General features: G+C 42.1%; 1 protein-coding gene across 4 annotated transcripts in view; it reads left to right on the top strand.

Annotated features, from left to right (window-relative positions):
- The window catches only part of MYPN (myopalladin), a 117,912-nt gene extending 94,215 nt beyond the window's left edge, over window positions 1–23,697 (top strand). For all 4 annotated transcript variants that reach the window (XM_087702514.1, XM_087702515.1, XM_087702517.1 and 1 more), the window contains 8 exons: window positions 2,261–2,482; window positions 9,581–9,730; window positions 10,033–10,115; window positions 10,318–10,444; window positions 11,632–11,839; window positions 13,521–13,686; window positions 14,745–14,878; window positions 17,794–23,697. In XM_087702514.1, the coding sequence (XP_087558640.1) occupies window positions 2,261–2,482; window positions 9,581–9,730; window positions 10,033–10,115; window positions 10,318–10,444; window positions 11,632–11,839; window positions 13,521–13,686; window positions 14,745–14,878; window positions 17,794–17,963 (1,260 nt within the window). In that variant the 3' untranslated portion in view covers window positions 17,964–23,697. The remainder of the gene's footprint in view (window positions 1–2,260; window positions 2,483–9,580; window positions 9,731–10,032; window positions 10,116–10,317; window positions 10,445–11,631; window positions 11,840–13,520; window positions 13,687–14,744; window positions 14,879–17,793) is intronic.
- The last annotated feature ends 3,294 nt before the right edge of the window (window positions 23,698–26,991 follow it).

The raw sequence follows: 26,991 nt of genomic DNA, 5'->3' as shown, positions 1-26,991 counted from the left end.
CTTTATTTGTATATGTATTATTCTTGTTATTATGATTGAGTGAAGTTGCTCGTTGTTATTTTCCACATAGGGTCTTTGTGACCTTGGATAAAAAGCAACGCTTTTATATGCTTCCAAAAACATCAGTGTTTGCACTGAAATGTGTGTAAAAGTGATAGAATTATTTTACTGTTGCTCAGAATTAAATATTCCTTTAAATATATCATCTATTGCTTTGAAATAAGGAAATTATTTTATGTCATTTAAGTTCCTTGAATTCCTCTTTTTTGCAATATTGATGTCTCTTCAGCCTGATAATTCTACTGTGCTTCTTCCTTTATTGAAAAAACAACTAAAATAATGATGTCTATTTTCTTTCAATCAGGACCCTGTTTTGAATTATTGTTATCAAGTAAACCGATTAAAGGGCAGAATATAATAAATTCACACTTTTTTCACACTTCTGATATGAGTTTGTCCTAAAATAAGGAGAATTGCTTTTTGGTCTTGAAGGATGTTCCAGAATGCTGGAGGCTCAAAAGCCACCAGTGATAGGATCATGGGTTTTAAGAAATAAAACTATAATATAGCCATTTTAGAGTTTACATTCCACATTTTTAAAATGGTGAGAGACTATATTTCTAGCACTTAAATCAGCGGGTGTTGTTTGGATTGCAAAAAGTAGCCACATGTTGCCCCAATGGAGACCTCTTAAATCAGCGGTCACCAACTGGTGATCCATGGACCACTAGTGGTCTGTGAGAAAATTTTGGTGGTACGCAGAAAAAATATTTGCATTTTTTAATATTGCACTAAATCAGGGGTCCCCAAACTACGGCCCCTAGACTGGATACGTGCAATGAACGTTTGTTTTGTTGCAGTGGGTCTCCCCCTTTGGGGTCTTTTTGTGTGGGTCAGAGGGGGAGAAATTCTGACTTATGGTCTCCTTCAGCCTCCTGGTGTGGGGCTTTGGGCGAAGGCTGGAGGGAAGTGCTGCTGGTGGCAAAAAGCTGGAGGGCCTTGTGCCAGTGGGACTGTATCATGGCCTGGAACTGCCTGACTGTCTTCCCTCTGCTTGGAAAGCCTATGCTCATAGTCTTCAGTGAGCTGCTTCTGCTAAGCTTCATTCTTGGTCAGATCCACTTTGAACTGGGCCAGCTGTTTTGCCAACTCTTTCTCATGGTGGCAGCTTAGCTCCAACAACTGCTTCCTGTTGGGGCCCTAAGGAGCCTGGGTGGGGAGGTGAGGAGTGGCTGGGAGGGGAGGTGGGATTACAGGCCAGCGAGGCACCCCTTGACCGACATCAAATTGGCCATGCCCATCCAGTCACATGACCACCTAGCTACGCCCACCCAGCCGGTCATTAGGTAGATTATATTAGTGGTCCATGTGGTTTAAAATTACGAATTTAGTGGTCCCTGAGGTCCGAAAGGTTGTGATCCCTGTCTTAAATAATGGTGGGTGAGACCCATAATCACCTCCAAATCTTTATCTAGGCTACTACTGCAGAAGTAGGGTTGCCTATTGGCAAGAGAAGAAGATGCATTCTGAAGTGGTCAGTTAATTATTGGATCTTGAGATCCACTGCGCCACCTTGGATCTAGAGCCAAGGTGGCGCAGTGGTTAAAAGCAGCACTGCAGGCTACTGCTAGATCAGCAGGTTAGCGGTTCAAATCTCACCGGCTCAGGGTTGACTCAGCCTTCCATCCTTCCGAGGTGGGTAAAATGAGGACCCAGATTGTTGGGGGCAATATGCTGACTCTCTGTAAACCGCTTAGAGAGGCCTGAAAGGCCTATGAAGCGGTATATAAGTCTACTGCTATTGCTATTGCTATTGCTATCTTGCATCTAGAAGCATCCCTATTTAAAAGCCTAATCTGAAATTATCCCTAGACCAGAGGAAGTAGAGAAGCAGCAATGTCAGGGAACAGAATTCCCCCTCCTTCCCCTTTCTAATTGCATCCTTCATACAGAGATGGAGAGCAGAGCCAAATGTAGTTTGGTTTATTTTCTGATGGAATCCTATGACAAACATTTAGGGAGGCGAAGCCTCCTATCGTTTGGAGCACAAATGAATAGAGTAAGAGAGTTTCCCTCCTACTTAGCCCCACACTGTTTGTTCTTATGGTTTAAGTTTGCTGAATCTCTAATAATCTGAATCTTTTTATTATTGTTTTTGGCCATATAAGAGCCATTACTTTGGGCAGGGGGACTATATACCAAGAAATATTTATTAGGCTCCAGTGAGATATGTAGACTTGATTCAACTATTGTTTTGCAGGAATACAAAATTTCCAACTTTGAGCAGAGATTAATGAATGAAATAGAGTTTCGGCTTGAACGTACTCCGGTGGATGAATCAGATGATGAGATCCAACATGACGAAATCCCTACCGGCAAATGCATTGCTCCCATTTTTGACAAGAGACTCAAGCACTTCCGTGTCCTGGAAGGATATCCAGCTACATTCACTTGCAAGATTGTTGGAATCCCCATACCCAAGGTAGGGCCTCCGAGCAGCAGAACATGAATGCTTCTCGGCAATTTCTCATGTCGGTTGCTTTGATCTACTCCTATATAAAGAACTTTGCCCCCATGACATTTAAGATTAGATTAGATTAACAGAGTTGGAAGGGACCTTGTAGGTCATCTAGTCCAAATTTGTATTTGCAGAAAGCAAGGAAAGGTTGCTGTGAATGCACCCCTCCAAAAAGATTCCCTATTTTGGAGAGTTGGGGGCCATGCAGATAAGCAGGGGAAATGTAAGAAGACTTAAGAAGCAGAATGGAATGCGGTGGCTCAGTGGCTAAGATGCTAAGCTTGTCGATCAGAAAGGTCGGCAGTTCGGTGGTTTGAATCCCTAGTGCCGTGTAACTGAGTGAGCTCCCATTACTTGTCCCAATTTCTTCCAACCTAGCAGTTCGAAAGCATGAATGCAAGTAGGAAAGTGGGGACCACCTTTGATGGGAAGGTAACAGCGTTCCATGCGCCTTCGGTGCTTAATTATGCTGGCCACATGACCACAGAGACTTTTTGGGAATATCGCTGTTTTGAAACGGAGATGAGCACCATCCCCTAGAGTCAGAAATGACTAGCACATATGTGCGAGGGGAACCTTTACCTTTAAGAAGCAGAAATTATTGTTTATTGGTGGCTCAGAGTCATTTCTGTGAACAGAAACAGATTTTGTTTGTAGAAAGCCTCTGACTCTAAATATTCAAAAAGGATAGAGTGCTACAGAAGTCATGACAATTCCTATTAAATGGTAAGATCTTGCCTCTTAGGTGGAACCATTGTGTTTCAGGAGAGCTAATACAAATTGGCCTCTGTGTTTTATTTCCACTTTATTTTTGTGCTTCATAGAAGAGCAGGAGGCATGTTACCATGTGTAGATCCTTCTTAATTGCACACTACAGAAAATATGATGTTCATCAGCCATTGCTCAGATATGCATTTTTTTCATTTTCATTTTATTAAGCATTTATAGGCCGCCCTTTTCCCTGAGGGGACTCAGGGCGGCTTACAATAATAGGGGAAGGGAGTGCGGGACAAAACGCAAAAAGAAAATGTGAATAGAAATAATTAGCAATAAAAACCCAACATTCATTCAACATTCGGGAGGGGCGAGAGTAAAGTCTTATCCCCAAGCCTGACGGGATAGCCAGATCTTGAGGGCTGTGCGGAAGGCCTGGACGGTGGTGAGGGTGCGGATCTCCACGGGGAGATTGTTCCATAGCGTCGGAGCTGCAACTGAGAAGGCTCTCCTCCGCGTAGTCGCCAGTCGGCACTGACTGGCGGATGGAATTTGGAGGAGGCCTACTCTATGCGATCTGATGGGACGGAGGGAGGTAATCGGCAGAAGGCGGTCTCTCAAATAGCCAGATCCACTACCATGGAGCGCTTTATAGATGGTAAGAAGGACCTTGAAGTGCACCCGGAGACCAACAGGTAGCCAGCGCAGCTCACGGAGGATCGGTGTTATGTGGACGAACCGTGGTGCGCCCACAATCACTCACGCGGCTGCATTTTGGACTAGCTGAAGTCGCCGGATGCTCTTCAAGGGCAGCCCCATGTAGAGCACATTGCAGTATTCCAGCCTAGAGATCACAAGGGCTCGAGTGACTGTTGTGAGGGCCTCCCGGTTCAGGTAGGGCCGCAACTGGCGCACCAGGCGAACCTGGGCAAATGCCCCCCTGGTCACAGCTGATAAGTGGTGGTCAAAACTCAGCTGTGGATCCAGGAGGACTCCCAAGTTGCGGACCCTGTCTGAGGGGTATAAATTTTGACCCCCCAGCCTGAGCGATGGAACGTCAGCCAAATTGTTGGGAGGAAAACACAACAGCCACTCGGTCTTGTCCGGGTTGAGTACCAGTTTGTTAGCTCTCATCCAGTCTTTAACAGCCTCAAGACCCCGGTTCATCACATGCAGTGGGAAATACTTCCCCAATTTAGTGGCCTTCCGGCTCCCATTATCTCTCAATGGGCATGGGTTTTGTCTATCATTTCTGCAAGTCATAGGATCTGAAATCAAACAAACTGAGAAGTCACCATGATGGCAAGAGGAACCTTAGGAATTTTTTCAATCAATAATTACAGTAAGAGGGAATCCCCATTATTCAGCTGCCCAACCTTCCAGAGAGATGCAAGACCCCACTCAGGGACTGATGACATCACCAAGATGGGAAACTTTCTGGAAAACTGTGCTTTTTCCTGCTGGAATTTAGTGATGGGGATGGGAAAAGGTCTCTGACTTGCTCCACTCCCACCCTTAAGATAAAGATAAAGGTTCCCTTCACACATAAGTGCTAGTCATTTCCGACTCTAGGGGGCGGTGCTCATCTCCGTTTCAAAGCTGAAGAGCCAGCGCTGTCCGAAGACATCTCCTTGGTGATGTGGCTGGCATGATGCCGAAAGCACACAGAACGCTATTATCTTCCCACCAAAGGTGGCCCCTATTTTTCTACTTGCATTTTTACATGCTTTCGAACTGCTAGGTTGGCAGAAGCTGGGACAAGTAACGGGAGCTCACTCCGTTATGTGTCACTAAGGATTTGAACCGCTGCGCTGCCAACCTTTCTGATCGACAAGCTCAGTGTTTTAGCCATGAGCCATCACATCCCTTAAAGCTACTCCCCAAAATGGGACAAGCACATCAGGGAGCTCTGTGGTTGGCACAAATAAATGGTCATATATAGCTCTGATTTTTGGACTGCATTGGCCCCTTGTTTCAGAGAATGGTGTCTGTCACATTCTGAGCATGCTCACCATATTCGTGTATTGGTGGGAGAAAGCCAACAGCTGATTGGCTAGCCATCTGACAGCTTGGAGTATAAAAGGGAGCTGTCAGATGGAAGCCTCAGCTGTTGCCTGTCTCCGAGCTGGTTGTTCTGTTAGCTTGTTACCGTTATAAGGAATAAACTTCTTAGCCTTTATTCCATCTCCGCCTCAGTTATTCCGGCAACCACCCATCGTTCTCAGTACAGAACATTGGTGACGAAGGTGGGATCGCCGAACTGAGGTTTCAGAGATAGCTGGTCACTATTGAGCTGAACGTCGCTAGCCGAAGTCACTAACTGAAACTGAGCTCTGTCACTTGCGATGAGACGTTGCGACCGGCTCCTGACAGGAATGGCCACCTTAATGTTCACGCCTTTCAGCCAGGGTTCAGAGACCTGGGAATTGTACATAATATGATTCGAATGCTTCCTGGTCACACATAATTTTACAAAGTTAACAGATGAGAGAAAATGTGCCTACTTCTTGTCAGTCTGTGGCCCAGAGACATTCGACACCGCAAGGGCCCTTACAACACCAGCACCAATCAAATCAGTGCCATGGGAGCTATTGATGACCAAGCTCAAGAGCCATTACGCGCCATCGCCGTCCAAAATAGCCCGCCGACATGCCTTCCACCGCAGGAGCCAAGCTGAAGGCGAGTCAATAAACCAGTACATGGCAGCCCTGAGAGCAGCGGCACTCCATTGCGAGTTTAAAGACTTAGACGACGCCTTACTTGACCGGCTGGTATGTGGCGTGAGTGATCTGCAGCTGCAGAGGTGGCTGTTGGCAAAGCCTAACCTGTCATTTCAATCTGCATTAGATGAAGCCCGCGCAGCGGAATTAGCAATGCAATCGCTGGCGGCTATTCAGCGGAACCTGCTGTCACCAACCGACAACAGGTTCCTGATCTCAAACGTGGCCTCAGTCTATCAAGGGGGTGTGAGTGAAGAGTCAGAGCCTGAGGAGACTGATGACATTAATCGCCTTAATGAAGCAAAAAAAGAGCTGGCCTAGCGGCAAGGGTCCGTTTAAACCTGTCTGTATGGGTTGTGGAGGCAACCACGTAAGAGCTGACTGCAGGTTTAGACAAACGTCTTGCCAGTGTTGTGGCTGAAAAGGGCATATTGCCAGAGTATGCTGTGCTTCTCAGCCAATGACAGTTCTGCCTGCTAAAACCCAGCATCCACGATGGTTGCCTGCCAAATTGCCCAAATGGGAGATGACTGCCACGCGATTCTCCACCAGGCTCCCAGCTCTGAATCAATCAATTGGCAATCTTGCCATACTATCAAAAAAAAGATCCAATTGACTGTCTCCATCAAAGGGGTGCCCTGTCAAATGGAATTGAACACTGGCTCAGTAACGTCCATTGTGTCCTGGAGCACCATTAAAAAACTGATACCAACCATGACAAAACGCCGCCTTTAAAAGTGCAATTTGACCTTTTGGGACTATCAGGGAAACCTGATTCCCGTCATTGGCATTAATAAGTTCATGGTGCAGTTCAAGGGATTCTCAGGGAGGTTTCCCCTAATTGTCATAGAAGGAGCGTTGCCTAGCCTCCTGGGGCTTGATTGGTTCGAATCCCTTGGCCTTCAGGTGAGCAGAATCAACAACATCCAGCAAACTGACTTGGACAATTTCGTCAAAGAATTTTGCAGTTTGGGGTCAACATTGCCCCAGACTTCTTTCAAAGCTTGATGGAGCAGTTGCTCCATGGACTCAAAGTAGGCATTGTCCCCTACTTTGACAACGTCCTCATCTCTGCAACCAGCTGTTCCAAACCTATGGCCCGATTTCGTGCAGTCCTCCACCATTTCCAGCAAGCAGGTTTAAAAGTCAAATGCAAGAAGTGCAAAGTCGCTGTACCCCAGGTCGAGTTCTTGGGGTATCTCGCCAATGCCACTGGTCTCCATCCAACTGCAGCCAAGACCAAAGCGATCCTAGAGGCCCCGACTCCAACAACAAAAGCCGAGCTCCAAGCCTTCCTTGGGTTGCTAAATTTCTATGCACTGTTCCTGCCCCACAAGGCTTCTGTGGTTGAACCACTTCATCGCCTTCTAGACCAGAAAGCTCCATGGGTCTGGGGCCGAAGAGAAGCCGCAGCATTCAAAGCAGTTAAGCAATTGCTGACATCTAATGCTGTCCTCTCACATTAGACTAAAACTTGGCTCTACTTCTGGCTTGTGACGCTTCCCAATACAGAGTTGACGCTGTCCTATGCCATCAGCTGCCAAATGGCACTGAGGTGCCAGTGGCATTTTTTCCTGGACACTTTCTCCGGCCAAAAGAAACTCTGAGCAGCTGGACAAGGAGGCCCTAGCCATCATGGCTGGGGTTAAATGCTTTCATCATTATTTGTACGGTCGCCGGTTCCAGATTGTCACCGACCGCAAACCACTGCTTGGCCTAATCGCTGATGACAACCCAACTCTGCAAGTGCTCTCCCCCGACACGACCCGCTGGATTGTGTTCTTGGCCATCCATGATTACACTCTGCTGCACCACCTGGGCAAGCAAATTGCCCATGCCGATGCCTTGAGCTGATGCACCCTCCCCATGGTGCTTGAGGATCTTGTGCCTGCTGCCTCTGTCCTCTTGACTGAGGACCTTAACCTACCAGTTACCGCTGCTGACATCGCCCGGCAGTCCGCAAGGGACAAGGTAATTTCCCGGGTCTTAGATTGGGTACAGCGGGGTTGGCCACAGGATGCCATAGGGCCAGATTTCCTCCCATACAAAATTCGCCAGCATGAACTATCTGTTCAGAGCAGCTGCCTTCTATGGGGTCACAGGGTGATTGTTCCCCCCTCTAAGAGCTGCAGTTATGACCAAACTCCACTGTGGCCACCCCAGAATCGTCCACATGAAGACATTAGAGTGCAGTTACCTGTGGTGGCTGAAGTTAGATCAAGACATTGCAGCCTACATTTCTGGGTGTCCCTAATGCCAAAGCTCCCAAGAGTTACCACCCAAAGCCACACCACGCGAATGGGAATGCTCCAGCTCTCTGTGGTCCGCATTCACGTTGATTTTGCGGGGCCCATACAGGGACAGATATTTCTCGTGGTGGTTGATGCATTTTCTAAGTGGCTAGAGATAGTAAGAATGCCATCCACCACATCAGAAGCACTTATCGGGCCCTCAGGAAGTTATTTGCAACCCATGGGCTTCCAGATGTGCTGGTGTCCGACAATGGACCCCAGCTTACATCAGTTAAGTTCGAGGGATTCCTGGCAACCCTTGGGGTTCGCCATGCATTAATTTCCCCATTCCACCTGGCCAGTAATGGCCTGCCAGAATGCATGGTGCACTCCTCAAAAGAAGCACTCACTAAGATGGGCCCAACCAATTGGCAGGAACGAATAGATACCTTTTTGTTGGCCCATCACAACATGCCTTGCCCCACTACCAACATTAGTCCCGCTATGTCAGTCTATGTCAGAAATTATGTAGGCCATCCCCTGCAGCTGCTGGGCATTGTGGCTGACCAGACAGGATCCTGTTCCTACAGAGTAAAGCTGGACAATGGTTGGGCGTGGCAATGCCATCACGATCAGATGCGGGCCAGAAGGGGCCAACCGATGCATCAACCTGACCTGTTCCAGCCAGAGCCCAGGGACGCGGCAGGGAGTGCAAGCATAGCACCACCAGATGAGCCTGCGGCCTACCCAGAGATGTTAGACGCCGACTTACCATTGGAGCCGGGCCGACCCCTGTTGATTCTTGGTCCACCGCCACCGCCACCATCCTGCGAATCCGGGTCCTCGGAGAGTCGTCCATCCACTCCTGCAGTCAAACCTGAGCTGCGTCACTCAAGCTGGGCTAGGCGGCGCCCAGCCTACTTACAGCACTACGGCTGCGTGAACGTGGTGGGAAGGAAGGTCACGTTCTGAGCATGCTCACCACATTCATGTATTGGCGGGAGAAAGCCAACAGCTGATTGGCTAGCCATCTGACAGCTCGGAATATAAAGGAGAGCTGTCAGATGGAAGCCTCAGCTGTTGCCTGTCTCCAAGCCAGTTGCTCTGTTAGCTTGTTACTGTTATAAGGAATAAACTTGTTAGCCTTTATTCCGTCTCCGCCTCAGTTATTCCGGCAACCACCCATCATTCTCAGTACAGTACAGTGTCTGTTTGTCATGCAGCTAGTTTATTCCAAAATTTAAATCTATTTGCCGCATTGTTTCATGCAATCTTTTTACTCTCAAATAAATAATCCCAATGAATTCAATGAGATTTTCTTTTAAGCCAATATACATAGAATTATAGTCATCAATACAAGGTTACTTACAATAGATGTTTCTTTAAAAATCCCCCAGGTATATTGGTTTAAGGATGGCAAACAGATTTCAAAGAAGAATGGACATTTCAAAATGATTCGAGAGGGGGATGGAACTTGTTCTTTACATATTGAAACTACTACAAATGATGATGATGGAAACTATACATTCATGGCTGCAAATCCTCAGGTACAAGTTCCTATTTACACACATACATTGTTTAAACTTAAGAGGATGAGGACAGACACAGACATTTTGAAAGTTCATTTTAATGATTGATTGATCAATTGCTATCAGTTGGTTTTGAATCTAGCAACAATGGCAATAACTGCAGTATAAGATTTATAGTTGTAGAAGTATAATAAGATTTTTGTCTTATTTCTATAAAAAAAATCAGCCTTACATATCACAAATGAGATATAGTAATGAAGAATGACCAATACATGATGAATAAACAAATAACATTTCTTCTCTCTTGCATGTTCTGGTAGGGAAGAATCAGCTGCTCTGGTCGTTTGATGGTTCAGACTCCTTCACTGCGGGGTAGATTATCAACAACTATCCAGTCTCACAGGTAAAAAAAATAAAATTAAAAAAGTGTCTGATGCTAAAATATAGCCTATGTGGTTAGCATGAGTTTTACTTGGCAAATTCAAGTTGTGAGTTTGGAAATCCTTAATTTCTAAGCAGTGAAATTCAGGAGATCATGTTTTCTTATATCTAAAAGCTCTTCTTTATGCACACTTAGCCAATATTCTGATGTGTTTGAAATGCAGGGGAAGGTCCCGTGTATCAGAAAGAGATCGGGAACCTCTGCAGGAACGGTTTTTCCGGCCATATTTCCTGCAGGCACCTGGAGACATGGTAGCCCATGAAGGCCGGCTTTGCAGACTTGATTGCAAGGTATTGGGGTTGGGGGGTATCTTTATTCACCAGCATAAGGGGTGCAGGTGGTGCACTAGTAATAGTTTATTATTATTTGCATTTACGATTTCCTCATACTCTCTCAGAACACAAACACAACCAGATAGCTTTCGTTTGAGACAAGTTAAGGAAAGCGATTGGTGGATTTACAACAAATGTCAGACTGTGGGAAGTTATCATCCAGCCTTCTCCCAGAAAAATGAAATATCCTAGGAAATCTTGAAAAGGCAGAATATTTCTCTGGATATGAAAAGAAAGAAACATGTTTTAAAAGACAGAATAGTTCCCGGTAGCTTCTTGCCCATTCCCACTGTTAACGGGCCATTAAGAAGGTCAAGCTAGTCCCTTTTACATAATAAAGACTTCTCCACTGCAGCCCCAGGGGGGGATGGGAGTAAAGGCATGATAATATTGGCTCTTTACTCAACTGACCACATGGCATCTGAGAGCTCAACTAAACATGGATTCAAAACACAGCCCAGAGAGTTGCCCCGGCATGGCCCTATGGAAGTCTGACGACCAATCAGAATACACTTCTTACACAGGAACAGGAAACAGAGAGGTGGGACTAAACAGGTTATAAAAAGCCTAGCAAGCCGCTCCCTCGGCCCTTCTCTTCTTCTCCACCAACATTGAAGCATGTGATCACCTTTTCTGTTCAGGGCTCAAGCCATGTGGCCCTGTCCAACAATAAACCATCTTTCCAAGCAGCCTCCATGTCTCCAGTGTCTTTTTCCCCACTTGGAGCTGAACCCAGAAGGACATTTCTTTCATCAAGATGCTGCCATGAAAAACACCCATTGGTGACTGTCATTAACACAGGTTCCAGCTGTTAGATGATGCATGTGTTTATCTTTATTTTAAGGTTTAACATTTAATGTAGGCCTTGAATTGTGTTTTTCTTTGACATTCAGTTTGCACATCACAGGGAGCAGGCTTGAGGTTGGTTTGGTGCATTTGTATCCAAGCCAACGGTTGTTTAATAAACCATGGTTAATTAAGGCTTATACAACCAATTATGATTCCCCATGATGCAGGCCTATAACATGATTTCTTTTCTCTGGTTTTCATACATCATTTGTTCTACAAGAACAATGAATTTGGAATGGATGTCACTAATATGAAAAAATATGTCACTTGCTTACGACTGTTTTCTCCTCTGTTAGGTAAGTGGCTTACCACTGCCAGATCTGATGTGGCTCCGGAATGGCAAGCCTGTGTTACCAGATGCCACTCACAAAATGCTGATCAGAGAAAATGGAGTACATTCTTTACTTATCGATCCTCTCAGACAAAGTGATGCTGGAATCTACACTTGCATAGCCACCAACAAAACAGGGCAAAATTCCTTCAGCTTGGAACTGTCTGTTGTAGGCAAGTCTTTATTAGATGTTCTTCTTCACCCATCCTGAGCATTACATCATTTGTGTACTTCATGAACTAGAACCCCTGTGACTGAAAGTTGAATCATATGAAAATGTTCTGTCACGGTAATGATGATTTAAAGCTGACCATCCACTGTAAGCCTGTAAATTAAGATGATGAAATGAGGATGAGTCAGCAGAAGTATTGCTGCTTTAAGAAGCCAGGTTATTGCCACCTTAAGAAGCTGTCTATATAAAGGAGGCCATGAGAGCGCGTATTTCTCTCTCTTTATGTATCTCTCTCCTTGTGTCCGGTATCCCTTGCTAAGTTCTCTGTGTAGAGTTAATAAAAAGATTGATTGCTTGTCAGGTATTTACTACCACACATATTTTTGTATGTGTTGTATATAAACCTCTGTTAAATGTCTAAGTCTTGGTGTGCTGTGTTGTGCTCTTGGGTTGTCTTCTAATAATAGTCACACTGCAAACGCTCTAACGTGTTCATTATCTTAATAAATTGTGTACCATGAATGGGGAGCTTGATTGAATTCAAGAGCCAGAGTTTCTTTGCAGTAGATTGGATGTCATTGGCCAAACCCCAAATCCTTATGTCATCCAGCTCTGGGGAGAACAGTTGTTAAGGTGGCCAAAACATCTGGAATATTGACATAGATATTTACAGTGCTCCATATCTTTTCCAGTAGAAAAAGCACAGCCTCTGAATAATGTGGAGTATAGCGGAATTTAACACTGGCCTTCAGAATGAGGTCAAAGAAAAAAAGGGGTTGCTCAGACCTTGGAAAGAAGAAAGCATGGGAAAGAGATGCAGAGGGGACCTGCCTTGACATCATGGTCTTAAAAATTGGGCAATGAAGATTTTTGGATAGGCTTTCAAAACCCTTATTAGCCGATAACCCGGTGTTGCCTGGGTATTTATTTATCCCAATTCTGTATTAGGTTGGAGCCCCCTTGTGGAGTACCGTGAAGCCGTTACCATGGCAACTCCACTGTGCTATACAGTAGACGCCATCTTAAGGCACAACAGGCTGCATCCTAACACTATCACACTAATGTACACTATCACTGTCAAAAGAACTGTAGTTTGACACTATAGCTATAATTCATTTCTTTTCATTTCAGTGGCTCAGGCATTATGCTGGAATACACACACACACACACACACACACACATCGAGGGGTGTCTTACTGCCACAGTATTTGTTTCCAGAGAGTAAGTTATCTGTGTACCAAGTTTGGTTGAAATTGTTCGAGGCATTCCAGAGTCATGCTGGAACATTCATGCACAAACACAGCCATTTATATATATAAATATATATAGTATTCCTATTGTCTGTTTCTTGACCTGGTCTTCCTTGAAGAGCTGGCAAGGAGGTAGGATTCCAGGAAGACCCTATAGAGTTTATAGGGTCAAGTTGCACCCTGAATAAACTGGATGTCTTTATTTGAAATGTTGGGTTTGGCCAATTAGGGACAACATATGAAAAAATGGGCGGGCCTTGATTATATACTTACAGCCATCCTGGACTTTTTAAACACACACAGATACACAGCCTCATACTGCAGACACCCCTGCCACACGCATAAGTTTTTAGAATCTTCCAGAAACTGTTTTGAACAATTTCAATCAATCAAATAAATGTATAAATCCACCTTTCCTTCCTTCTTTTGCAGAAAAGGAAGTTAAAAAAGCCCCAGTGATACTAGAGAGACTACAGAACTGTGGTGTGCCAGAAGGACATCCTGTCCGATTAGAATGTAGGGTAATTGGGATGCCACCTCCAATATTCTTCTGGAAGAAGGACAATGAAACCATTCCTCCCCACAGGGAGAGGATGAGGTGAGCATGGGGTTTTTGGAAACTGCTTTTTGATTGTCTAAAAATGTGAGATGTGAGATTTAATTTATTTGCATGGAACTTGTAGCACAGGGCTGTCAAACTCACCTGGAGGCCGAATCTGGCCCATGGGGCCACCCTGGAAACAGTGAGGGTCCAGCCCACAGTGTCTCTGCCAGCAAAAATGGAGATGCAGCCCTCTCGAGCTCCATTTTTGCTGGCAGAGGCTTGCAGGAGGCTGTTGTAGGCAAAAATGGAGCTCAGGAGCCTGTTTTCTCTGGCCGAGTATTCGGGCCAATGCAGGTGCCTGCAATGCAAGTGATGTTGAGCTGGCCTGGCCATGCCCACCCTGGCCCCACAAGGTCAAACACAACCCTGATGCAGCCATCAATGAAAATGAGTTTGGCATCCCTAATGTAGCATCTTTTAGCATGCATAATTCTTGAAACAGTTCGCAGTCAACTTCTGAAACATTTAAATATGATTTCTCCCCATGTCTCTTCCTATAAAGCACAATTAAATGCTTTCAGGGTATGTACTGCATATAGTAATAAACATTCCTTTATCTGGGGGAAAAAATCACTCTACTGAAATGCAGAATCCCCAAGAGTAGGTAGAGCTTTTATGGATTACTACAGATCAACTGCAAAGTCCTACATTATAGGAGGACAAAAATCAAGTATGCAAGATTTTGTAAACTACAGTGGATTGAAAAGATTTAAAATATATCGGTGTTACTTAAAATTACAGCTGTTATTGACTGTACACAATGAGCAAACTTGTTTGAAATGAGAACTTGGTCAAATAGTTCAAGAATCCTTGAAATCTTCCATTGCAAAACTCCAAGGGGATTGATCACGAAGCAAGTCCTTCTCTGCATAAACACACACGCACGCACGCGCGCGCACACACACACACAAGTTAAGAGAGAGAAGGGGAGAGAGGGAGGGAGGAAGAAGGAGGGAGTATAAATATCATGTTTCTGTTGTTTCCTTGAATGATTTTGCTAAAATCCTCTAGTATGTTACAAATGACACTGAAATCATTTTATTTCTTCTTAGTATGCACCAAGATGCTACAGGATATGTTTGCCTTTTGATTCAGCCTGCCAAAAAAGTAGATGCTGGTTGGTACACTTTGTCTGCAAAAAATGAAGCCGGTATTGTCTCTTGCACTGCTAGACTGGACATATACGGTAAGGGCCAACACTTTAAGGCTAAATCAACAAAATAGATGTTATATGTGTTATCAGACTTAATTCTGTGTTTGTCATCTCTTCTGTCTTCCCATCAGGACATGTTTCCTTTTCCTCTTGAACACTCTCTTTATCCAATTTGACTTTTTTCTTGAATTAGAACATAGAATAATAGAGTTGGAAGGGACCTTGGAGGTGTTCTAGTCCAACCCCCTGCTCCAGCAGGGGACCCTATGTCATTTCACACAAGTGACTGTCCAGTCTCTTCTTAAAAGTCTCCAGCAATGAGGCACCTACAGTTTCTAAAGGCAAGGCATTCTATTAGTTAATTGTTCTCACCATTAGGAAATTTCTCCTTAGTTCTAGGTTGCTTCTCTCCTTGTTTCCATCCATTGTTTCTTGTCTTGCCTTCTGGTGCTTTGGAAAATAGGTTGACCCCCTCATCTTTGTGGTAGTCCTTCAAATATTAGAACATTGCTATCATATCTCCCCTAGTCCTTTTCACTAGACTAGACATACCAAATTCCTGCAACCATTCTTGGTAAGTTTTAGCCTCCAGCCCCTTAATCATCCTTGTTGCTCTTCATTACAATTAAATTAGTTATTGTTAGATATTTAATCTAATTTTTTATAATTAGATTAGATATGTTGATTAGATATTGTATAACTTACTTGGTGGATTTGCTCAAGAGAGATGAATCCCAGTCTAGCTGAATTGAGATCCTGAGCAACATCTCTGGAGATTTATAAGTGATCATAGATAACAGAGTGAGGATTTTCAGGCAGCAGAGTCTTAAATAGCTCTAATAAAACCTGACACTCAGCTGAATCCTTATATTAACCGTTCCTTATTTGGAACTACATAGAACTTGCCTAATTTTTTAAACAACGATTGCTCAGTTTTATTGTATTTATTTCAATTTAGATAGCTTACTGATATGGTAATAACAAAGAAACCAATGCAATCCTACAGCTGTATTCATAAGATTGGTGACATTTTGTAAAATGTACTGAAGTACAACTTTCAGAGTTTTGCCCACTAACTGGGATTGCAAACTCCTTCCTTGAGGCTACATGCAAAATAGTTGCCTCTAAATTTCTTGAAATTGCTGAGGTAGCTGGGCCAGTCCTTAGAGAGGAGAGGCAGAAGCTAGTCATAATTCAAGAAAGATCAATTTGATTCTGTAGGGAGTTATTTAAAAATAACAGCAAGGAAGGAAACTGCCAGGTCACAAACCAGATGAGATCCATTGCACTTTTGGGTCAGGTCTATCACCAGCCTTCCCTGTCCCTGCCTCAGGCTGGAGAAAGAATTTCATTTGCCAATGGGGGTTCTCCCCCTAAGTACGCAACATTTATTCCAGAAATTCTCCTTAGCTAAATGTAGCACTTGACCTTTAAAAATGTTCCCCAGTTCCTGAAAAAGGTATATCTTTGACCTACAGTTAATATTATTTCTTAGCAATATCTATATAGCACCAGAGGTGGGTTCCTGCCATTCGGACTGGTAGTATTTGGCTCAAAACTGGCAGCAACCCAGGCTTGCCATGCCCCCGAACCAGTTCTTTTACGGGGCCGCCATCTTCATTTTTGGTTCTGCGCATGCACAGAACAATTGTAATTGCACATTTTTTTCCTTTTTAAAAAACATTTTGCGCATGCACAGTCCTATTTTTGTGCAAATGCACACACATACATTTTGTGTGTGCATTGGACTGGCAGAAATGCCAGGAGCAACCCACCTCTGTATAGTACTTAGACTTATATACCACCAGGTGGTTTACAGTGTCAATATATTGCCACTAATAATCTGTATCCTCATTTTGCCAATCTCCAAAGGATGGAAAACTGAGTCAGCAAATACTATGGAAGCATCATGCAGTGATTCTGTGTTTGCTTGATTACTATTTTTTTGCTTACTGCCCATCATTCATGATAGCATCATAAAATCGTAGGGCTGGAAGAGAAGTTGGTGGTCTTCTAATCCAACCCCCTGCCCAAGGCAGAAGTCCTTATGCCAGGGGTGAAATTCTGCAGATTCTGACAGGTTCTGGAGAACCGATAGCTGAAATTTTGAGTGGTTCAGAGAACCAGCAAATACCACCTCTGTCTGGCCCCAGAGTGGGGTGGGAATGGAGATCTTGCAGTATCTTTCCCCTGCCACGCTCACCAAGCCACGCCCACAGAACCGGTAGTTTAAAAAAAATTGAATTTCACCACTGCCTTATGCAATCCTGGACAAACGGCTGTCCAATCTTTTCTTGAAAATCACTAGTGATGGAGCACCTATAACTCTGTGAGGCAAGCTGTCCCATTGATTTAACTGTTCTCACTCTCAGGAAATTCCACCTTCGTTCATGAAACACGAAATATGACAACAAAACCATTAAAAAATGAATACTATATGATGAAATTCTTTCTGGCAGTCAGGAGCAAAGGTATTAAGGGGAACCAAAATTCTAGAAGAAGAAGTGTTCTTTAAGAGTTTATGAAATTGAACAGGGAAGATGCACCGTTGAAGGCAAGATGCTCCACACTATTAGGAACATCAATGGGGAGAGAACCTTGCTTAGATAATAGCCCTGAGGACTCAGCACTCCATAGATTTCAAGGGGCCATCTAGTGCATGCCAAGAGAGACGCTGAAATAAATTTTTAGGCTCAAAAACATTTAGGGCGTTAGAGGTTGATAGCAATATATTAAAATAGTATTGGAAATTTCACATTATTCCAGCTACCTAAAGTTCTTGGAGCAACCCCAAGGGGAATTTAGCACACAGTTCAATAATCTGTTTTAGGCTTCTCACATACAAACTAGGGATAACTCTTTTTACAGCCTTTATATATAATCTAAAAGAGATGCTCAATAGTCATATATCCTACACTCATGCCATTTTATTTTATTTTTTGCTCCAGCTCAGTGGCATCAACAGATATCTCAGCCAATCAAGTTTCGCTCAAGCAGCACCCGGTATGCACATCTCACAGGACAAGGACTCGACATTTTCTCCGCTTTCTCCACTGTTGAGAATCCAGCACGCTTTCCCTCTCCCTCCCGGCCTGTGGTAGAAAGTGAAGAACTGTAAGAACAAAAAAAAAAGGTTTAAATTCTCCCTGAAAATAAAAGAACTATTAGAACTGTGAAAAGGAATGGAAGAGACATGCTGAAACACTTAAGGTTTACAGCTAGTATAATTGGTAAACGGTAAAGATATTGAGAGCCAAGATTTCAGTGCAGTGTCATACCATGCAGCTGCTGTGGTATAGAATATACTGTGACAAATTTTGTGCTGTGTTACTTTTGTTCCACGGGTTAGGAAGAAAAGTGACCTAGTTTTCAGCTGTTAAGTAAAAAAAAAAAAAAGATGTGCCTATTTTCCTGCTAAGATTTCAAGGTAGTTAAACAGGCACTTGGTTAAGATTTGGATAGCTGTCTGAAAGGTACCAAGAACATTTACAGTGATGGAAATCATTCTTGAGGAAGGAGAAACCAAATGCAGGGGCATCTAGAAGGGGAAAGACACTCAAAAAAAGTCAAATGATGGTTTCTACCACTCTCCCATACCACCATCTTATTTTTTGGATCCCCCTACACACAGCCTAAGTCCCTAATTTTTGAATACAACGTTTAAAGGGTGGTTGGTAGTCACAAAGCACAGATCTAATGCCAAAAATAAATAAATAAAACTGTGACTGATCTGTTTGCTAAGAATTCATACAAATGAAATAATTAGCCAACACAAAACTAGTTAAGTGTAGCATTTCAGATAGAAACTGCTTCTAAAACAATAGGATTTTTTTAAAGTGCGACTCTTATACTCATGAATCTTGCACCCAAGAAGGGCACTTAATATTAGTGTTAAGGTGCCCTGTTGTTTAGGGCTGCAGGCATACGCTTACCTTAAAGTAAGTCCACTCAACTAAAAGGGCCTTACTTCTGAGGAATATGTATAGGCTCATACTGCAATTAGCTATAAAACAGCTTATGTACCACAAAGCCCATATTATAATCATCCCACAGCTCCCAATGGTATATACATTTTGAAGCATGCTTATTTTGTTTCTTTTTCCATATTTAGAAATATTTGAACAAAAACAAAAATGCCTTCCATGTTGTTTTTGTTTCTTTGGCCTTTCGATAGGATTTTTTCCTCCTATCTTCAGAATTCTACATAATTTGCATATATACACACCTATTATCAAATTGGGTGAGGATATTCCCTGCCTTCTTGCAGACATGGTTGGGTCTGCATTATTGCATTTTTCCCCTACTTGGAAATAATCCTACTTCCTTTACAACAGTCTCACCTCCATTTCCCCCCATTTTTGAGCATCCAGAGGTCGTTGTACCGAGAATAAAATTATTCCATAGAAGACACTAATTTAACAGATTAACAGAGTTAGAAGGGACCTTGCAGGTCATCTAGTCCAACCCCCTGCCCAAGCAGGAGACCCTACATATGCTTCTACCTAGGATCAAACTCACAACCTCCTGATTGTGAGGTGAGAGCTCCATCTCTAATTAAACAAAAAGGAATGATCATTTAGTCCAAATTTAACAATCAAACTTCATTCATGTTGGATATTGATTGACCTCCCATATTTAAAAGAAATAATTAAAAACAGCCATAAAGAAAAGAGATTTTATTAGCATATGACATAAATCAGTATATGCAATTAACCAGTTTTATTGCATTCTGCTTTTATTCAATATTATAAATGAGGACCCATTAATTTTTGAAATACATATTAGCATTTTTATGCTTAAACTATAACTCAGATATATTATGCTAATTTCACTGGGAATACATTTATTTCCATCAGATTTGCTAAAGACCTTTGTAATACTGGGTATTATTAGCAGTGAATATTCTTTTAATATACTTTAAACAAAGTCTCAATCCTCTGAAAAATTATAATGAAATTGAAATCCAACTCAGGATTAAAATATTTTGAACTTTGCACTAATATTAGGAATTTACTGGCATTAATTATGGCTTTTTATCATCCAATCCTTCCACAATAGCCAAATCTATTTTCTTTTTGGGAGTGTTTCTGGGTGAGACAGAAAAGGAGATTTTTCTAGGAAGCTGTAGTCACCATATATCCAGAAAGGTTTAAATAGTTTTTTTCTCACTAGTATCTTCCATGTGTTTGGGACTACAGCATGCTGAAAGTTATAATCCTCATGTAGCTGGAGAATTCCAAATTGGAGAAACCATCATAAGAGGTATATGCATTAGAAAGAAATTTGAAAGAAGAGCAGTCACCTCATAAAAATAATACAAGTAGACTTCAACAAATGACCACACATGGGACCAGAACATCTGTTGCTAAGCGATGCTGTCATTAAGTAAGTCACCCCTGATTTATTACCTTTTTGCCACAGTTGTTAAGTGAATCACCATTGTCATTAAGCAAATACGGTTTTCCCCCATTGACTTTGATTGCTGGAAGCCCCCTTCAAGGTTACAAATGGCATTTACACACGTCAAGGTGCTGCAACTGGCGTAAATAGCGTATTTTTCGGCATATAAGATGCATCTTTTTCCCTCAAAAAAGAGGCTGAAAATCTGGGTGTGTCTTATACACTGAATACAGCATTTTCTGCCTCCCCAAACCCCACCCCCTTCACCAAAATGGACGTGCAGAGTCTTTAGAAGGCTTAGAGTGAATTCCTGGGGGCTAGGGAGGGCAGAAATGAGTGAAAATGGGGCACTTTTTGTTCAATTTTGCCCCCCTGCCCAGCACCCAGCAGCACTCTATAAGCCTCCTAAAGCCTATGCATGCCCTTTTTTTTGACAAAAAGCGGATCAGTTTTTGCAAAAAATGGCCCATTTTTTGCTCATTTTTGGGGCCCACCTCCCCAGGAACACTCTACAAGCCTCCTAAAGGCTATTCATGTCCTTTTTTTGAAAAAAACAAGACCCGTTTTAGCAAAAAATGGGGCATTTTTGGGAGGTCTGCAGAATGCAAAACCTTTTTTTTTTATTTGCCTTCTCAAAATCTTGGTGCGTCTTATACTCCGGTGCATCTTATACTCCAAAAATATGGTACTTGCCGGATCATAAGTGCGAGGGCTGCAGTAAGACAATTTTTTTCACACCGTCATAGTTTTGAATGGTCATTAAGCACATGGTCATAGGTCAAGACTACCTGTATGAGATTTCCAATAACTGTTGACCCTGGGAATAATGTTTCTGTGACTTCTGTCATTTCTTCCTAGTTATCAGAGGTTAGTATTGTTCGTAGGAAGGCCTAGTGCCCTGGAAAGCATCTTCTCTGCTTTGTTATAAATGAAGCCGGAATCTAAACCTGTATTACTCACCCTTGATAACTTGAAGATGTGTGGATGTCAACTCCTAGAATCTTCAAGTTGCCAAGGTTGAGTAATACAGCTCTAAATTAATGTCCGAATGCCATGAGATCAAGCTGTTTCAATAAAATCCCAAATGCACTTATAAAGGCAATTGAATCTTCCCAAGTGAGCAGAACATGAGAAGGTTCTTCTAAACTTTGATCAAGAGAACAGTACCTTGTTCCAAACAGGGTTGTAAAAATCAAGGATCACTTTGGACAGTATGTATAACAAAAGATTGAAGACATCTCTTAAGTATTAAAAGAAATGTTATTCTTGTATCCAGGTAGCTTAAAACAGAAATATGATGACTGAGAAAATAGAAGGCATTATGTGACAACAATAATGTATCTCAGCAGCATAGGGATTCACTAAAGTCATGCAATTTCCCAAACCTTTGTAAAAAAAGTCTACTTTCATATGGAAAATGTTCCAGGAGAAAAATTGTGTATGACTGAAAAATGAGATTTAACTTAATGAATATCACTGATTAGGTAAATGTAATTGTCATGTATTGATGCACATTTATGAAAACACACACACACACACACACACATCTTCTGTAGTACAGGTAACATGTATGTGTGTTTTCAAATTGAATGACTGAAAATATTCAGAAAAACATGGATATTTACACAATAGCAATTGCTTGCAATTTTATCAGTGTTGGACCCAGCGGAATTTTAGCCAAGATGAACTTTTAATTCAGCTTATTTGGCATATAGAAAGTAGCTCTTCCTTGATATGTGTAATTGATATCAAATCAACTGAGTAGGTAGATTTATGTGAAAAAAGGCCATTGTGGCTATTGATATTGCTGAAAGACAATATCTTTCAGAATTCCCAGAGTTTTCTTCTTGCAGAAGACCGTTTCATTTCTCTTTTTTATTTATTTCATAAACTAGAAGCTAAACTTTGCACTAGAAACAAGTTCTTTCATTGTATGCAGCCAAAGTCATTCCTACAAATTTCCACAAGGAAAGAAAGCTCATGGAAGCAAAACAAATCTATTTTCTTTTGAAATCCTTGCTGACTTAATAAGGATGCTGAGTAGATGCAATGGAGCCAAGTTCACTCTACCTTTGTCCTCTGTACTCCCTCTCAGTCTCCCCCACTCACAGCCAGCAGCTCCTCTCACCAGCCTCTGGGAAGTTAAATGCAATGGAGGCAGGTTCCCTCTATCTTTGTCCTCTCTACTGATGTGTGCTTCCAAACCAGGGAAGTTAGAATGAATGGGTATCGATCCCTGGAAGAATATTCACTATCATAATCATCTCTTTCATAAGCCATTCAGTCTGCTTCAAAGAAGTGGAGCACTGTAGAACAGGATGAAGGAGAAAGAGGAGGTGGGGCCAAGAAATGCATGAATGAAAATGCATTCAGGATTGGATGGAGCTCAATAGCTTCCACAAAACAATGATTCTCAACCATGGTAACTTTAAGACAAGTGGACTTCAACTCCCAGAATTCCTCAACCAGTCATGCTGGATGGGGGATTCTAGGAGTTGAAGTCCACACATTTTAAAGTTGTTAAAGTTGGGAAACACTGCTGAAGAACATGCCCACATTCTTCTATTAATATATTTATTGGGATTCTGGTTCCTTTTCTGAACCTGCTAAATTCCAGTAACAGATTAGAGAATTCAAAGGACTCTAAAAACATTTTTGTGCTTAAGAGGATTGTTAAATATTAATGAGCCATGTAAATTACTACAAAGCAAAGAAAATGCTTTTGTGCTTTGAGATTATTTCACATGCCCCGAACTTTAGATATCCTTTTTCAGTGAAACCATGCAGCATCGCTGTGAAAGCACAACTTCAAAAATGTAACAAGGAGGATATTCGGTGGAAATATTAGTGAAAATTTAAAAAATGGATTCACCATGAATAATACTGGGAAGTCAGTTGGAATCTTCATGTTTCTCATATGTCAGCAAAGCACAAATATAATAAATGATAGCACCATTGTCTTCTTATTTCTGATGTAAACATTTTTTTTAAAAAAATAGATCAATTGATCCACAACTGTTGTAAACTCTTGATTTGATTTGCACAGTATAATATATATAAGGAACTGTTGTAAAATTCACAGCAAGAATTCTGTGTGAAATTCTGTGTGAAATTCCAAGAGCTCCATAGGAAAAAAATGACTTCACCTATCCAGTTTAATCAATACCTGTATTAATATAGCAGGAAACTCAAATGAAATTTCCTACCTGTTAAATGAAGTATGTATTGCACAACTCAATGGCCTTATATTCTACCAATATGAAGTTGTTATTTTTTCCATTAAAATGGGTTTTTAATCCTAGTAATATATAAGGTACATATCTTTGATGGAAAGAGGGAGGGGAATGAACGGTATGTTCTAAAGTATATTTTAAATGCATATAAAGAAAAATGCCAAACTGTTCAGCAAATGTGTTTTTCCTCATCCATTGAATAAATGCTTCAGAGTGGCATTATACAAATATCTCTTTGCCTGTGTCCCTGGGGAACTGTTATCCAAAATATTACAGAGCCAAAGGCTTTTTCCAGGTTGTCTTTAGAGTGCAAGTCATGATAACAGATGACGTCTATTGAAGCTGGCATGGAACACCTGTGTTCTCCCTTAATGAGGGTGACTCACACCCCAAAAATGGTTTCCATGTGCAGATCAGAAGACAACCCTGTTGTCCTCAAGGCCACATGCCTGGGATTTGCTACAGAAGGTACATTTGGAGACATTCTGCAAGGAGGGCTCACCATTGCCTCCTTAAAAAGAAGAGCCGCACCCAAACACAAAAGCATATACCGGTGTTGGCACCGAATGCTGAAACAGGAGCGTGCGCCGGAAACCAGAAGAGCAGTTGCCTGGTGCACATGCACGTGCATCGCAGCTACTCTTCCAGTTTCTGGCACAGGCATGTGCACTGGCCACTTGGTCTTCCGGTTTCTGGCGCGCATGTGTGTGTGAAGACTAACTGGCCAGTGCACATGCACGTGCCAGAAACTGGAAGAATAGCTATCCAGTGTACATGCATGCGCTGAGAAGGTGCTCTTCCTGTTTCCAGTGCACACATGTGCACCAGCCACCTGATCCTCCAGTTTCTTGCATGCATGCACATGCAAAGACCAGCTGGTTGGTGCACATGTGTGCGCCGGAACCCAGAAGATCATCTTCCTGCACACTTGATCTTTCAGGTTCCAGTGCTCCCTTGCGCATGAAGATCAGCTGACCAGCACGCCGGAACCTGGAAGAGCAACTGCCCATGGCCCACATGTCCGAAGAGATGGCTCTGTGTGCCACTTCCAGCACACATACCATAGGTTCGCCATCACGGATCTAGTCTTATTTCCAGCTCAGAGAAAAATATTGTAATGCTAGATGCTGTTATGACTAGGGTGGTGGAATAAGTTACCTCTCAAACACACAGCATTTGCTACCCATTCTATAATATTTCCCATACATACAATCTGTGCAAACTGCCTAAAGTGTCCTTATAATAGCAAGTTGATTGACCTGCGTGGTGACAAAGTAGAAATCAAATAGGAACCTGTTACCATTAAATCACACTATTGTATATTGTGACCAGATCTCAAAGATATAGCAGTATGCTGACCTTGTAGGAAGAGATAACTGTAGGAAGAAGGACACATAGATGGGTTTATAAAAAGCATTCCTGTATCATCTGTAATTTACACTGTGCCTGCCTCTCTTTGTCTTGCCTTTGTAATGGGTATATAAGCTGTGGTTCTGCTTTTGTTCAGGGCGGATCAGCAAGCTGCTCATGGTATACTGGGAGACCAGTATGCATTGTAGTTATTTGATTGTTTATTCAATCTATGTTGTATCTTTAACTCAAAGCTACAAACCTGCGGTCATAGTGACCACAAGAGTTTTCCAAAATGTTTGGAACACCCCTATTTTTAGAAATGGACCATTCTGGTTGCGAATAACTTTTGTTTTCCCACCAATAAGAGTGTACACAGCATCACACTTCTGTCAGTTATTTGGTGTTTTCTGTAGTGGCATTCAAATTTGAATTTTGGTCATTTTGACCGCAGATCTTTGTTAACGTAAACTTCGAAGAAACTGTTCTAAAATGGTATGGAGAAGCAGAGAGTGATCTGAGTGAAGTGAAATCAGATTGTGAAGAAAATGTTGTAATGGACAATGAGGAACCCACCGTTGCCACCAATTCTGACATCAGTAATGATGACGCTCCAATGAAATGGGTGACCAGGTACAATCTATATCATGCAATAATTTATATGGCAAGAACAAATTCCAATGGTCTTCTGCACTTTTTGGAAGCAATAGATTCAGAACCGCTCATCACAATATTGTTGTGCAATTAGCTGCAGCTAGAAATCTTGGAAGTTCACCTGCTCCCCTAGAGATTTGGAAATTATTATTTTCTAAAGAAATTAGTGCCATCATTCAGTTGACCAATGTAAAAATTAGAGAAGAAAGATTGAAGTTCAAGGATGGAGAAACAAAAAGTGACCTGTGTGGATTTCATAGTGATCAATACATTTTTTGGTTTACTGCTCTATACATCAATGTTTAGATCCAACCATGAAAACATTGAATGTCTTTTTGCTATTGAGGTCATTATGACCTCATGTCTGTAATAGCATAGCTGAAATAATACGTCTGTGGTTAAGGGTTAAATTGATTTGGTTGGTTTAGGTGACCTAAACTGAAGTCTTTCATGACAGACTATTCAATAAAGCAGGGATGGGGAACTATGGCAATTTTATGACCTATGGACTTCAACTCCCAGAATTCCTAAGCCAGCATGTCTCAGCATGGCTGGCTCAGGAATTCTGGGAGTTGATGTCCACAGGTCTTAAAGGTGCCACAGTTGCCCACCCCTGCTATAAAGTGACATGTTGGACATAACCAGGGGTACGATGCCAAATATGACCATGTTTCAAGTGAAATAGATTCTCACCCTGGTTTTGAAATGTGTGTGGTCTACCATTTCACCAGCTTCTTCTCTTCCTTTTAAAATATTTAAATATTTTTATATATATTTTGGTCATATCCCTGCATGGCAAGAGAGAACTGTCTTTTCTTTTTTCATATTACTTCAGGCAGATATATACCCATCACACTGCACAAGCTAAAACCCATGAAATCAATTTCTTGCTGGCTCAGATAGCCATGAAATCAGCCAGGTATGTGGTTATTGGTTTTAAGGGGACATGGGGAAAGAATCCCCAAGCTGCGCTTGTCTACTAGCAAAAATGCTTATTTTAATCAGCAACAAGATAGAAGTGACTTGTCTGGAAATCCTCAATGGCCCCTCCCAATGCTTGTCATTCAATTGTCCTGATCATAGAGCTCCAGCCAACTCCTCTCTGCAGATATCCCTGACAAGGATTAAATTCAGATTTAAGCCTCTTTTCCTCTGAGAATGCAGCAATTTCTACTCGAATATCTATCCACAACAACAGCCCTACCAGTTGGGTTAAGAGTGACTATTTAAAAATCACCTGGTTAGTTTGGATCACAGAAGTCTTCATCCATGGCTTTAATCATTTACACCATAATGCCTCCCAAAAAATTAGTGCATTCCTTTTTTACGTATGTTATCCATCTAAAGGAATGGGCAGAAATTTTCCTCTGGTAGAGCTTACCTAACTCCCAAAATAGGATGTCCATCACTTTTAATAAGAGACATTTTATATGTGAAAAATGTGTTTATTTATATTTTACAAAACTTTTTACACTTAAAAGAAATGAAACAATGTAAAAAAAACCAGGC

This window comes from Thamnophis sirtalis, unplaced genomic scaffold (assembly GCF_051295495.1).
Source record: "Thamnophis sirtalis isolate CommonGarterSnake01/CBP01778 unplaced genomic scaffold, rThaSir2_p1.2 scaffold_15, whole genome shotgun sequence".
NCBI lineage: Eukaryota > Metazoa > Chordata > Lepidosauria > Squamata > Natricidae > Thamnophis > Thamnophis sirtalis.
Note: the sequence above shows the minus strand (reverse complement) of the source record. Positions and strands in the feature narration are given on the sequence as shown.